Source organism: Canis lupus, chromosome 1 (genome assembly GCF_003254725.2).
Source record: "Canis lupus dingo isolate Sandy chromosome 1, ASM325472v2, whole genome shotgun sequence".
Classification (NCBI taxonomy): Eukaryota; Metazoa; Chordata; class Mammalia; order Carnivora; family Canidae; genus Canis; species Canis lupus.
This window is the reverse complement of record NC_064243.1, coordinates 66,401,283-66,416,768: the sequence shown is the minus strand read 5'-3', so window position 1 is coordinate 66,416,768 and position 15,486 is coordinate 66,401,283. Positions and strand designations below refer to the sequence as shown.

Sequence of the window (15,486 nt, the reverse complement as noted above, 5' to 3'; positions counted from 1 at the left end):
TTTTAATAAAGGAACACTCCAATAATTCAGCATTCTTGTAAGTTGTGTGTAATTCCAGGCACGACAATGACTTTTACTCCGAAGCCTGGAGAACAGGTTGTATATAAAATATTGGGTCACTCCAACCTGGTCATCAGAAAATCTGGACTATCATTCATCCTCCCATTTAACACCAGGGAGGTTTTTCATTAAAACAAACAAAACAACGACTCTGGTAGAAGTTCTTTCCCATTTCCAGGGAATACTATCTCAGTTTGGAAGTACTGACAGCCTAAAGTGAAATGTTCTAAGATCGCTCTTCATTTTATAACAACCTATTTCCCTCTTCTTGGAAGGTTTAAATGTTTAAGAACATGCTGGAAGGAGAACCCACAGTCCTTTCATTCTTTCAACAGTTTCGAAATACCAGGCAGTTGTGTGAGGGCTGACAGCCTTGCCCCTCTTCTTCCCTGTAGATTAATTTATTTCCTGCAGTGCTTGCTCTTCACGGAAAATCTGACTCGTCAGCCTTCGCCAATGGGAGATCTCATCAGCAGAATGTTAATTATAAAAGCAAAATCATCTACCATGTTGAAAGGGAAAAGCAGTTCTCCAGGCAAAGCAACCTGTTTCTTTTCTTGTCTCCTCACTCCTTCTCCCCTCAGCCTGTGGCTGGACGGGGGCACCAAGGCCCGGGGAAGCCTCCTGCAGGACGGGGAGGCACAGAGGGAAGCAGGCAGGCTTTGCACCCAGGCAGACCCAGGCCTGAACTCTTATTTCAAAGAGTGTCACATTTTCCTGTGATTTTGTTTCTTTATCTGTAAAATGAGAATTAAAATACCTGCCTCACATGAAATTGTGTAATGAGACTGGCACAGAGCAGACACTAAAAACGTTATTATTACAGAGTCAATCAACAGCTTTTGTTCAGCACCGTATTGATGGCGGTGGCATCATATTAACCGCGTCTCATGTGGGCTTACTGAGGAATCAGTTAGAAATTTGAAGAAATATGTTTTCCAGCAGTTAGGAGTCAGGAGTGTTAAACCAAGATGGATTATTGAGGTAGCCTGTTTGAAGTCCTAGCTTCCTCTCCATTTCCTTTTCCTGCTCCCTCCACTCATATAGTTTTCATAATGTTCACTAAACACTTGGAAACTTATCATTTTTTTCACCAAAAAATTCTTTTTTTAAGGTTTTATTTATTTATTCATGAGAGACACAGAGAGAGAGGCAGAGACACAGGCAGCAGGAGAAGCGGGTTCCCTGCAGGGAGCCTGATGCGGGACTCGATCCCGGGACCCCGGGGTCACGACCTGAGCAGAGGGTAGATGCTCAACCACTGGGCCCCCAGGTGTCCCTCCCCAATAAATTCTTTAGATAACCCAAAGGCTGTTTGCTAGTAGTTTTAGTTCTATCTACTAGAACTTGACACTGCATTTGGGTTCTATTTTCAAAAAATATTTTCTCTGAAATAAAAACTATCAATTTCTATTTGATTCAGTCTCAGAAATAAAATTTGGATGAATCAAACCTTGAGACAAAGAAGAGGGATGCCTGGGTGGTTCAGGCATTGAGCACCTGCCTTTGGCTCAGGGCGTGACCCCGGAGTCCCAGGATTGAGTCCCTCATTGCACTCCCTGCAGGGAGCCTGCTTCTCCCTCTGCCTGTGTCTCTGCCCCTCTCTCTTTCTGCATCTCTCATGAATAAATAAATAAATAAAATCCTTTAAAAATATATAAAAGACAAAGAAGATAATAGAGTGCCAGTAAGTAGCGATGAAGTTGAGAAATACTAAGTGAAAAATCAAAGTCAAATTTTTAAGCCCAGAATGATCACGATTTTTGTACTATGATTATGATTAAGAGATCTGTTCAAGTAAATTAATTTTTTTCTTGTTTCCCCCATGTTTTTTATGATTTGAGTGTGAGACAACAGAGAGAGAGAGCAATCAAAGCATCAGATGATCAAATTTAGAAAAGATATGTTATGGTGCAAACTCATATAATAACTGAGACCTAAACCACAGGGTTGCTTACAAGCAGAAGTGAGCTGCGTGTGTGGTGTGCAGCTTACAATAGATGGTTTTCTTTCTTTCTTTCTTTTTCTTTCTTTCTTTCTTTCTTTCTTTCTTTCTTTCTTTCTTTCTTTCTTTCTTTCTTTCTTTCTTCTTCTTTCTCCTTTTTTTGAGCTTTTTTTTATTGGTGTTCAGTTTGCCAACATATAGCATAACCCCCAGTGCTCATCCCGTCAAGTGCCCCCCTCAGTGCCCGTCACCCAGTCACCCCCATCCCCCCCACCTCCCCTTCCACCACCCCTTGTTCGTTTCCCAAAGTCAGGAGTCTCTCATGTTCTGTCTCCCTCTCTGATATTTCCCACTCATTTTCTCTCCTTTCCCCTTTATTCCCTTTCACTATTTTTTATATTCCCCAAATGAATGAGACCATATGATGTTTATCCTTCTCCAATTGACTTATTTCACTCAGCATCATACCCTCCAGTTCCATCCACGTCGAAGCAAATGGTGGGTGGTTTTCTTTCATAGGACAAAATAATACTGTTCTCCTGACTGAGGACAGTATGTTAACTTGTGTAGAACAGAGAACTGCATCTGTACGGTAACCTCCGCCTCTGACTGCTACGGAATCGTGCACAGATCATGGATTGATCCCTTTTAATGGTAAATGCAATTTTAAACTCAAGTTTACTTCTAAATAATAAGCTTTGGAGTCTCTCCCTAATTCCCTATTTACCCTCATAAATAACCTTCAATCTTATCATTTTAAGCTTCCTTTCTCCTTTCTCCTAATCTTTTTTCTGGTTGTCAGGTGAGAATCTTGCTTGTATCCGTTATTCCAAACCAATTCTGGTTCTCATTTTTTTAAAGAAACCTGTCTTTATTCTGACCAATGAACAAAGCAAAGGAAAAAGGAACAGATGACAATAACTTTCAAAACTTATTGCAGTGATTCTCTAACTTCTTGTATATAAAAAAAAGTCACTTCATGAGCGTGTTAAAAATACATTTTCTTGGAATCTGCTCTCTAGAGCAAAATGGGCAAACTGGCAACAAGAGAGTCTGTCCCCATTGCCTGTTTTTCACGTCCACGAGCTAAGAATATTTTTTTCATTTTTTAAAATTTGAAAAAGATAAAGAAAACAATCTTTTCTGACACATGAAAATTACATGAAATTCAAACTTCAGGGTCCTATAAAGTTGACTTGCAACAAAAGCCACACTCATTCATTTAATGTTACCTATGACGGCTCTCATATTGTCTAAGCAGAGTGGAGTGGTTTTGACAGAGACTATATGCAAAGCCTAAAATAGGGCTCTTTCAAATAGGGCTCTTATCATCGGGCTCTTTAGAATAAAAGTCTTCTAACCTCTGCTCTAAACAGTCTGATTTGGTGGCTCTCAGATAGAAACTAGGAATCAACTTTGACATGTTTTTTTGCAAGACTATGAGGCAGTTTGCAGGAACTATGAACAACTTTCTCTTCCCACTCATCACACTGTCACACCCGCTCTATCAGCAAATCTTGTTGGTTTTATCCTCAAGCAATGTATAGAACATGACTTTTTTTTTTTTTTAACATGTTTACTGTTGTCAACTTAATCCAAGTCATCATCGTTTCTTGTTTGGATTCTTGTACTGGCTTCCTATCCGGTCAGTCTGCTCCTGCCCTTGCTTCATACCATTCATTCTCAACACAACAGCCAAGGAGAATGTGTGAAAACCTTAGTTCATGTAACTCCTTTCCTCCAAACCCTCCAATGATCTCTCTACTCCTCATCCTTTCTCACCACTCAGCTACGTTGGCTTCCAGCTGTTTCTCCTACACTCCCCACGCACTCTATCCTCAACACCTACACAGACTGTGTTCTCCAAGTGGTGTATCTTCCCCTAGAGAATGACGTGACTTCCAGCTTCGTCTTCCATAGGTCTTTCCTTAGCCACCACCTTCTTAGTGATACCTTCTGTTGAGACTTCATTTAAAATTTTAACCTTCCTGTTTGGGGCTACCTGTCTCCCTTATGTCTTCCAACATGCTGTACACTTTGCTTCTTTACTTTGATTAGGGATCACCTTTCCCACCTGAAGGCACCATGGAGGCAGGGATTTCTATCAGGTTGCTCTATCCTTAGATTCTAGAAGAGTGCCTGGCTGGTGGTAGGTTCTCGATAAATATTTCTTTACCAAAGAAATGAGCACCAGGCTCCCAGTTTGTACTTGACAGATAGTACATGACAACTATCAAGCATTTCTTGTGTGTAGAAACAGTTGCCAGGAGTAGGAATATAAGACCCGCCTCTGGAAAGGGGTGCAATGTGATGAGAGGAAGAATAAAGCAGCTATTTCAATCTCTCCAATGACTTAATTACAAAAGGCCTTAAGGGAAGGAGAGGAGAGGATGGGTACAGATGTGAGAGTGGGTACATGGATGAAAATCCAGTTGAAAATGTACAGAAGAGATTCCAGGAAACCGCATTTCACAATCGAGCTGTTCCCTGCCAGAGGTGGATATGCTCACTGCAGGTTCTACTGTTCATCAACCGGTTGGGGAGTTTGAAGAGACTGGATCCCCAAGTTCAGGAAAGGGAAAGTGAGCGGGGTATGACTAGTGGTGGTTCAAATTCACTCTTTAGGAAGCATCAGTATTAGAAGGGAATGTAAAGCAATTTTAGATAGACTTGAACTGGATTCCTATAAAGTAAGAGGAAATGGAGGTTTTCCTCTCACCTTAATCTTCTCATTCAAAAAACTCATCCGATTTTACGTATGTAAAGCTTTATTTTGTGGATTGAATAGTAAGCTATTTTTACAAGGATGTCGATTTTAACCACTAAAGGATACTTTTTAGAGAGAAAAACAAAACCAAACTGCATTGTTTATCTGTTCTCCTGCAGATGGAGTGTTTGACTAGGTCTCCAAGGGGTGTGTGAGATGCTACGCCCCTCAGTTAATTTGATCGTTTGAGTAAATGTGAATTCAGAAGCAATCAGTGAATATTCAGTTCAATGTAAGAAACATCACCTCCATATTAAGTTTGTGACATTTCCGAAAGGAATGGTTGATGAATGCCAAAAGAGTTGAAGCTTTTAAAGCATTTTCAATTTTAAAATCTAAATTATTGTCAGAAAAATCAGTTCCTACACATTTTGAGATTCTTAAAAGGTAACACCACAAAGAACTCAATTCCTATTCTATGTGAAATCCATTCTGTCAACTCCAACCGGCCACAAGAACACAGGTGTTATTTGGGGACTTCTTACACTGGCTGGAAAATTGGGCCAGATCAGGCAAGGAAAGGCAACTTCTAAGGTCCCTTCCAAAACTACGATTATTTAAATCCTATTATTTTATAGTGAGATAATCTGATTATTCTAATGCCCTCACCTCCCATTTTCCTGCTTAACTATGTCCTACCTTAAATCAGTTTATTGACAAGGGAGAGTGAGACTAATAACTGTCAAGATGACAGATTGAACTTTCAGACTACAGGCTTATAATAGTTTTATGTGAACATGAGATGACAGTAACAGGTAATATTTCTGTAGCAGTTTCCATTGTACAAAGCACTTGCAGGGCCATTATTTCGTTTGATATTTCCTCAACTCTGTGATTCAGTTATTACTATCACAACTCATTTCATGATAGAGAAGTGGAACTGAGATGTTCCTCCAGACATACGGCCTGGAAGTCTTAGAATCAAGGATCAGACCCAGTTCTTCAGAGTCCCTTTCTCTCTACTACAATATCTCGATGTCATTTGCCCTCACCCCCTTCTCCCCCCATGGAAAACGATCCTGTGAGGGAGAAATAATGTTGTTAGCCCTTTCTACAGATAAAGTCACAAAGATGGTAGGTGATAGAAGTGGGAATTAAATCTGGGCGTACTGCCTAAAAAGCCTGTGTTCTTTCATCTATAATGTATATTCAACAGTGGGTGGTCTTTTTGTTGTTTGTGATGTGAGGAAGACCTAAAAATATAAAGGCAGCAGTTGGGGCTAAACGGATAATGAGAGAGGATGAAATCAAGAAAAGCACGGAATCCAGGCTTTCTATCATTAGGCCACTGACTAGCCCACCCCACCCCACCCCACCCCGCACCCCCAACCCCCAGCCCCACTTAGCTCTAAGAGATGTTGATACAGGAATGAAAATTGAGACCTCCAGGGAAATTAACGCAATGTATGGGGAAACCCCACGTCTTTCTGCTTCGACATCTCTTGTCTTCCTTCCCAGTTAGTCTGCAAGTTCCTCAGAGGTCACAACACTCTCTTTTGTCTTTGTATCTCACACATATAATAAAAATAGCTAACAGTTGGTAAGACAGTAAAGCTCTTTAGTGTTAAATGTAAAACTCTTTATATCTATTGGCTCATGTAATCCTCATCATAAGCCTGTAAAATAGGAAGTATTACCCCTTACCTTCTCTTCTTTTTAAAGATAAGGAAATGGGGTGCATAAAGGTTAGGTAACTTCCTTAAGGTTACAGAGCTAGTATGTAGCAGAGAAGGAAGGAAAGGAGGGAGGGGAGGCTGTGTGGGAGAGGAAAAAGAGGAGAAAGGAGGGGAGTGGGAGGGATAGAAAGAAGAAAAAACAAAAGGAAAAAGAGAGAAAGGGAAGGAGGAAAAAAGGAAGGAAGAAAAGATGGGGGAAAAGGAAGGAAGGAAGGAAGGAAGGAAGGAAGGAAGGAAGGAAGGAAGGAAGGAAGGAAGGAAGGAAGGAAGGAAGGAAGGAAGGAAGGAAGGAAGGAAGGAAGGAAGGAAGTCATAGGCTAGTGAGAACTCAATGTCAAGAGCCTCCAAGTGTTCCTCTTCAGGCCACGTGGTAGCCATTCAGAGACCACGTATGGGGGAGCAAGAGAGGACGGCTTTTCTACACCTCTTGACCCTTATAGTGCATGCTGTCAGGAATTTTTCAGCAACCCCCCCTCCACCCACCATGCTTCCACAAAGCCAAATGGAAAGGAATGAGGTGTCCTGCTTGAACACAGACTGAAGTCCTACTTGCAGTGCAGCTCGCTTTATTTGAGGCTTTGACATGAGGCTATTCTATATTCAGGTCAAATCCGCACATGCTCATTAGAAGCTGTAGGTCATTCTGCTTAGGCTCAAAACCTGTTGCTTTTCCTTCGGTTTAATTTATAGATATTCTTTTCCTCCTCTGCAGTCTTTACAACGCCAGCAGGTTTGGGCTCCTTTTTGCAGGCATAGGGTCACAGCTGAGGTGTTGGGTCTGCGATCAGACACTTTGAGGGCACAATCAAGCTTCAGTCTCTTACTCGCTGTGTGATTGCTGGGCAAGTCTCTTCACTGCGAATTCAGTTGTTTACCTTTCACTGCCTGTGTTCTAGAGTTTTTAGAAAGAGATACTAAAATGCAAAGAAAAACATTTTGTAAATTGAGAAACACTTTACAGATTTAAGACAGGTATTTCTTAAATACCTGTCTTGAACATGAGAGACTCTTAACTCTAGGAAACGAACAAGGGGTGGTGGAAGGGGAGGTGGGTGGGGAGACGGGGTGACTAGGTGATGGCCCTGAGGGGGGCACTGGACGGGATGAGCACTGGGGGCTACACTATATGTTGGCAAATCAAACTCCAGTAAAAAAATATACAAAAAAAAAGAAGAAATACCTGTCTTATTCCTAAAGAATTTATATTTCTTCCTTGTTTTGTTTTGTTTTGTTTTGTTTTTTGTGTGTGTGTTTGCCTCCTCTTGTTGTGCCCCCAATTATTTTTCAAAAAACATACACGCATGCGAGTGTACTATAAACGGTATTTGAAAGCACATGGTTTTCTTTCCTGCTATTTCCAATACACATTTCTGATGAACTCCTCTGTTTTTTCTTTACTTATAGAAATCTCCAAAAGCAAAAAACATCAAAAATAATGAGATGCGACTGAAGCCAGCTGGGCAGTGAACATAAATGTTGCAATGGAAAAGTAAGCTTCGCCTTCAAGCTGAAAACAATTCCCCAACAGACCTCAGTAGAAACTGGCCACTGCAGAGGAGGGGAAAAACCAACCTTGAAAGTTTTAACAGATAATACTTAACGGAAAACTATGATATGGAATTCACATGGTCTGTTCCTTTGTGCCCAAATTTGTATATATATTTTTTTGTTACTTAGGACATATTTATTTAATGTGCATACTTCTTGTGGTTCTTGTTTCCTCTTCCAACCATGAAGCAATTGAACAGTAATTTTATATTTCAGTTCCTGAGTAATAACCAGTTGGAAATAGGATGAAAGCTCACCAAATATTTTCAGTTTTTCAGAATTTGTTTTGCCGTTTTGCTAGAATTGTCATCATGCCTGCTAAAAATAACTTTAAAAAATAATTATATCTGAGAGTGATTTAAAATACCCCACTTTCTTATTGGATTGCCTTGGGGCTGTGAAAACGAGTTTGACTTCACATTTTCAGTTTGTCTGTAAATAAGTGTTTGAGGCTTAACAGCCAAAGGGACCCTGAGTCACAGGGATTTTCTAGAACTTTCTCCCCTGCACCCTAACAACCAGAGTTCATGAGGGAAATATCACCAAAGATCTGACAATATGCTGTAGTATTTTATGTACTGTATACCAGATAACCCTTTAGACCAATGCTTGTCAGGATTATGGGAAAATCATCTCATTTATGTATCACTATGTATTAAGTATGCAGGGACAATATTATTTTGCCTCTAGCAAAATGAAGAGAGAGAGGAGTTACCTTGTTAGTTACACAGGAATTTAATGGCAAGCTTTGGGCTTTGATCATAGGTCATATCTGTACAAAACACTGTTGGCTAATCTTCCATTTCATAATTATATTAGATATAAAAATTATTCATTGGTCTGGTACCAAAGAATTTCTAAAGACAACAAATCATGAAACATCTTTTCAACAGAAACTAAAAAGCCTACAGTAAGAGATCTTTCTCAAAATGTTTATATTCTGACAGTTTACATCCTCTTACCTTTTTTTCTTTTTAGGCAGAAATGAATCCTGATTTCCAAAACCCTAAAGAGTGTTTAGTGACTTGATGCGATGCTATAGTTTGTTATTTACAACTTCAGAAATTTTCTGAGATGGTTTCACCTTTACTTCTCTTGCTGGCTTGTGTTTATAACAAGAACTTTTCAAAGCTTATGTCCTCACATTTAATTATTGAATTCCATAGAGAATCCTCTCCTGATTCAGCAATGTTGGCAAACTCCTGAAACTCACAGGCCAGTTTTCTATTTTTCAAACAACTGTGAATAATTAGTGGTTTTTATTTGTTACTTTTAGTAAGCCCAGTTCTTTGATTGGAAAATCAAGAGAATGCATGTCTTAGTTTGGTTTGGAAACCCTCGGGGTCTTTCTCGTGGACGTCATATATAAACACCCCAAACTTAATACAAATCCTTTTAGGTACTTTGCTTTCCAGCTCTCTTGCTATTGAAAGGTGTTCATCAACTTCACTCATCTGTGGAAGATTTTTAGAAGGTTCAAAATAAATTTTCTAATTTTCACTTGTTTGTGTGTGTGTGTGTGTGTGTTCTTTATTAATGTCCAACTATGGAATAATTCTCTTCTCATAAAAAACTAAGTTAAAATTCTTGAACTGCAATTGAAATCAGTTCTTCACTATCAACAAGAAGGCCACACATGCTAAAGAAGCCAAGAGAAGAGAGATACTGTCCTCCTGCCCTTCTGCCACAAGCAGGGACCTGTAATGCTGGACACAATGACCAAAGTTCACAGAATGGTGAGGCTGTAGAGATAGCTGCCAAGATTCCCAATTATTAATGTTGCCTTCCTCCTAACTGAATCAGGCAAGTAGTTTTGGAAGGGGATGGAAAGGAGTGAGAAATGGACAAAGGAAAATGTTCTTTTTTTGGAGATGTGTTCAGCTCTTATAATCAGGACTTTAATATACAAAGTGTGTGTTTTAAGATCAAAGTCCACAATAATGACACTTCCGGATGTCTATCCAAAGGCTTAAGACACATGTACTTCTAAAAGGAAGGGGATATATAAAATTCATGGGAATATATCCTGATAGGCTGGAATACTAAAAACTGAATCTAATAGAATGAAAGTGTAAAAATATTTCCACAATTTTACCACTTGTACTGCTTCGATTTGTACTAACCCTTCCCCTATTCTCCCTGCCAATCAATCTACTCTTAATGAAGTAGCCATCACGATCTCATTAAAACATGTATTATTTCACGCCACATTGCTTCCCACTTCACTCAAGAGTAAAAGCCAAAATTCCTAAAATGATCTACAAAGTCCTACATTATTTATTGCTGTCACCTCTCTGGCCTCTTCTCTTCTCACTCATTGAGCTCGAGTCATGCTGGCCTCCCCACTGCTCATCAAACACGCCAGGGTGGTCTTGCTTCAAGGCCTTTGCATTTTCTTTCTCTGGGAATGTTTTTTGCTCAGATATCCACACAGGTCACTCCCTCAGGTTCTGGGAGAATGCTCAACCAGAACACACTACCTCAAATCATAACCTCAACTCTACCTGGTTCTTCCTAACTCCTTCCACATTTTATTTTATTTTTCTCCTTAATAATTGATTCTACCTAACATACTATAAATCTTCAAATCCTGGAGGGGGGGCACTGGTTTATGCCAATACAGCTGGGATATGATTTGTTTTATGTGCTCTATATTGGTCAGAAGAAAGAGAAGAAGGGACTCAAGGGATTCATCTCAGCTCTTTCGACTAGACTAGCTCTTTCTCCACAGGCCAAGGGACCACTGCTATGCTTCCAAGGGCCACTATATATGTCTGTTTTGATTATAAATTGAGAAATGAGGTAACGGCCACTGGTACTGTCTATGGAACCAGTAGACTTACCGTGAGATAAACTTGGCCCAAAGGCTCTGTGTATTACTTGACCTATTTTATGAGAGGATCAATTTAAACACTCTGTGCATGACTGTTATGGTTGTTTATTACATATTCTATCATTAGGGTTCTGAAGCCTCAAAAAGAATGGGAGTTAGCTACATACCCCATGGGTGACTGGAAACATACTTGTACTGAGGGGCAGTCAAGCCTCTTTGTCTTCTCTATTCTGATGTGACTGACACTCTTATCACCTTTTTGTCATTTTTTAGAGCAATGCAATGATTGGGCACATGAGATGCTGCACTTGGATGTCTGAAGCTTCCAGGGTTATCTTCCCTGCATAGTGCTCCAATCTGCTTTCTTCCCTTTATTAAAGCTAAATGAGCTTAATGCTGGGTGAGCTTATTGTGTCTGGCGTATTTGATTGACAACCTGAACGTGAAACTCATTTTAGGGGTCTTTTCCTTGCAAGAGGACAAAGGAAACAAAAATATTTTTTAAAAAAAATAATAATTAAAAAAAAGTTAGGCACAACAGAAGAGATTGTTGATGAGATGGTAAACCTTAAGTTCTCATTTAGCATCAAAGAAAGACAATAAAATATATAAATGAGATGTTAAAAGAGGTTGAGATGAATTTAAGAAGACCTAGCATTTATCTAATTAAATCAGGAGAAATGAAGAGAGTTGTGCAAGGCTGAGCTGAGGCAATATTCGGAGATGATATGTGAGAATTTTCTAGAATTGATAAATGATTCTAATTTTCAGATTTTAAAAGTATAGCTTATCTCAAGAAAGATTAAAAAAAAAGTAATTTCCCAACACATCATATGATAGTGAAATTTGAGAAGATGAATACAAAGATAAGGCTAGGGCAATAATTGGGAAAACACTAGACTTTTCTAAGGTCAAAACAGAAGCTAGAAGCTGGGGTTCTGGGGGGGAAATTTTCAAGAACTTTGAACCAAATGAAATAATTTTAAAAAAGAAGAATAAAGGCTTTCACAGATAACCAAAAACAGGATTTGCAGTAACTTGGGCCGCCTGGGTGGCTCCATGGTTGGGCGTCTGCATTTGGTTCAGGGCTTGATCCCTGCCTGGGGATGATCCCCTGCATCCGGCTCCCCACAGGGAGTCTGCTTCTCCCTCCATCTGTGAATCTGCCTCTCTCCCTCTGTGTCTCTCGTGAATACATAAAATAAAATAAAATAAAATAAAATAAAATAAAATAAAATAAAAATAAAACAAAATAAAATCTTAAAAAAAAAGGATTTGCCGTAACTTGAATTCTCAGTACAAAACTGCATAAAGGATGTACTCCAAAAAAGAAAATACATCCAGAAATAAAGATCTAAGAATCAAGAAGGAATGGTATATTAAAAGAGAATTTACAGAATGGGAGAAGATTTTTGCCATATATACATCCAACACAAGAATTATATCCAGAACATATAAATAGCTCCTACAAACCATTAAGTAAAATGCAGACAACCTAATTTTAAGAGAAGAAAAGGACTTAAGCAGGCATTTCATATACAAGGATATCCAAACGGATAATGAGCATATGTAAATGTGCTCAAAATCACAGCAGTCTTTAGGGAAATGCAAATTAAAGCCACAATGACATATACCATTACAAATCCACCAGATGGCTAAAATGTAAAAAAAACAACAACAAAAAAAAATAATAAGTTTTGAAAAAAGTGTGGAGCAATCAGATCTCACACTTATTGCTGATGGGAGTTTAATCTGATACATTTATTTTGGCAAATCACAGAACCTCCTCAAGCAAAGCCTAGCCTGACCTCTGACCCAGAATTTCCACTCTTAGGTGTAAACCCAGCAATACTGACACATTCGCTCACCAATGAGACCTGCACAGAGATGTTCGTACCAGCCTGGCTCATAATAGCTCCAAACTGGAAACGATCCATGCCCACGAGCTGTAGAGCAGACAAATTGTGGAAATTGAGGCAGCAACGATGATACCGCAACAGCATGAAGATATTGGAAAGCCATGATGCTGAATGGTAGAAGTCAGACACCAAAATGGCATAAGCTGGGGGCGCCTGGGGGGCTCAGTGGGTGAAGCATCTGACTCTTGATCTCGGCTCAGGTCGTGACTTGAAGTTGGTTAGACCAGGCCCCGCACTGGGCTCTGCGCTGGGCACGGAACCTGCTTTAGACTCTCCCTCCTGTACCTCTGAGAAAAATACTATATGCTGTATGATTCCATTTATGTTCATTTTAAGAACAGGCAATACCATTTTGTTAAATAGGAGGAAGTATGCAGCATTGGAGTTGGGAGTGACTGCGAGGGGTACAGGAGAACTTCCCAGGGGCACCAGAAAGGTTACAAATCTTCATCTATGGTCTGGGTACTTGGGCATACACATAGGCACAAGGTCATCCAGCTTTACATGGAGCAGTGGTGCATTTCACTCATGTGTGTGATCAAACAAGAACATGATGAGAATAAGTTTCAGAATAGTACTTACCCCCGGGGTAAAAGTTGAGGAGGGATTGGGATGGGAATCTAAGGGCCTTCAAATATATTGGTAATGTTCTATTTCTTATGCCTGTTGGTGGGTCTGTGGATGTTTTTTTTATTCTTTATATGTATGTATATGGCATGTATATAATATCATATGTTATATGTCTATGTTTTTACATATATGAAATATTTCATGACGAATATAAGAAAACTTATATAAGGAAAACACTGCTATTTGATTTGGCCAACAGAGGAAGTACACAGTCAGCAAACCTCCTTCCAAGTAGACATTAAAATTCCCCGTGAGCACTTTATTTTATCATATGTAACGTAAGGAGGCACATATGTTTGCTCCGCTTTTGCTCGACTACTCTGTGAGTAGGCATATACTTTTATCTTGCTGGAACGCATTTTTCCCTTGGGATAATCTCATAAATATTTTCATGTATTCATCCCACATACTAATAAAAGATAAGAAACACATTCTCTTCAGCATGGTTCTTAAAATGCCCCCAAATCTTTTTGTTAAAAATAAAAATGCCTTCTACATTGTATGTCAAATTCTTATCTCATGCAGTATTCAAAAGCAAAAGCTGAACTCTTTAGTCAGTGTTATCAAGGTATTTAATAAATACGATATTTATACCTTTTTGGGCATCACCCTGATATTTAATTGATCTGATTTGATTTCCTTTTGTGTATCCTAAGGAAACCTCAAGCTTGGGTTGAATGCTTACAACGCATGTTAAGATAATGAAGGATTCTGATTTCTAAGTTAGAGGTTCATAGTGAAATAGTAACAGAAATGTTTTAAGTGGTCATATCCTTGACTAGAGTAATTGGAGCTATTGGAGGAGAATGGCCGAATCATTTCTCATCTCATTACATGGAAACAATTGCCTGATGATAATTTCAACTGGACTATCAGTTTTTACATCTAAAGTATAAAAAGGTAAAAGGTAGCCATATATTTTTTCTCCTTTAGATTCTAGAAGTCTAAAATATTAATTCACTTACAAAATGTTTCCCTTAGGAGAGTGAGAATTAGACCATATATTTTGCTTTATGTTACTTGTTGATTTTTGTCATTGTGGTTTGTGTTTGAGTAATTGAATTATTTCATTTTGGTATGTGTATAGAAAGATATACTCAAAATACTACTATGTCCTATTCTCACAACAAAGTCATGGGGAAGGGAAATTTTTAACATAGGTTTACCGTCTTGGAATAACTTGATAACCCAGGACTGGTAACCCATAAAACATGGAAATTAGAGGTGAAGGTAGACTTCAAATAAATCTATATACCCAGGACTGTTAAAGTAGGGAATAAATAAAACCACTAACCAGGTGCTTTCAAGTTCCCTATAGACACTAATACTGGGAGTTTAAGCACAGGAAATTGGAATTTGTGGGAAATCTGGGAAATTTTCCAAATCATAAGTTTTTCTTATATTTTAAAATGGCAATTTATATGCTTGAAAATAATAATGCATGTCTATAATAATAAATAGTGAATCATTTTGTGTGACCGAGTTTTAATTTCAGAGGTTTTCAGTTCAACAATAAAGATATGATAATAAATACACAAGTTATTATTCTTAAGAGAAAATATATTGTGATAAAATGTAAAAATGATGTCTACCTGAAATAGATATTTGATTATTAGAAACAAAGCTAAAGAAGGGAACATTAACAAAATAAATGTTAAATAAAAATCATCAAAAATTAAATGATAATAACACAATTATTTATTATTTAACTCTTAAACGATTCCTAAAATCAAATTTTACAACACACAAGGCAGTAATTGTCCTCATCCATAATCTTGATCTTTGTTCAGAGACAAATTTTCCAGGCATAGAAAATGCTACATCGATGTTGGTTGAATTATTAAGATGAGTTATTAGGGTACATGTTGCTTCCTATTGACTCCATTTGAACAGTGAAAATATTTTGTCTGCTGGATTTTGGTCTTGCCATTGATATTGCTTAGGCTGTATTAGATTTTAGCTCAGATTCTGATTTCATGTCATGGTATTCAACATTTCTGTCTTCTTTTGTGCATTTCTTCTGTTAGCGTAGCTACAAAGAGCTACAGCTTAGAGCAAATATTTAATCCCTGGAAAGGCCAGGCAATGTTACTAAGACACTGTAATAG

At 38.5% G+C, this 15,486-nt stretch overlaps 1 protein-coding gene across 1 annotated transcript in view; it reads left to right on the top strand.

Annotated features, from left to right (window-relative positions):
• Positions 1 to 9,496, top strand: part of THEMIS (thymocyte selection associated) — a 176,827-nt gene extending 167,331 nt beyond the window's left edge. The window contains exon 6 of the mRNA XM_025422985.3: positions 7,853 to 9,496. Coding sequence (XP_025278770.1) covers positions 7,853 to 7,884 — 32 coding nt within the window. The 3' untranslated portion in view covers positions 7,885 to 9,496. The remainder of the gene's footprint in view (positions 1 to 7,852) is intronic.
• Positions 9,497 to 15,486: the final 5,990 nt, after the last annotated feature.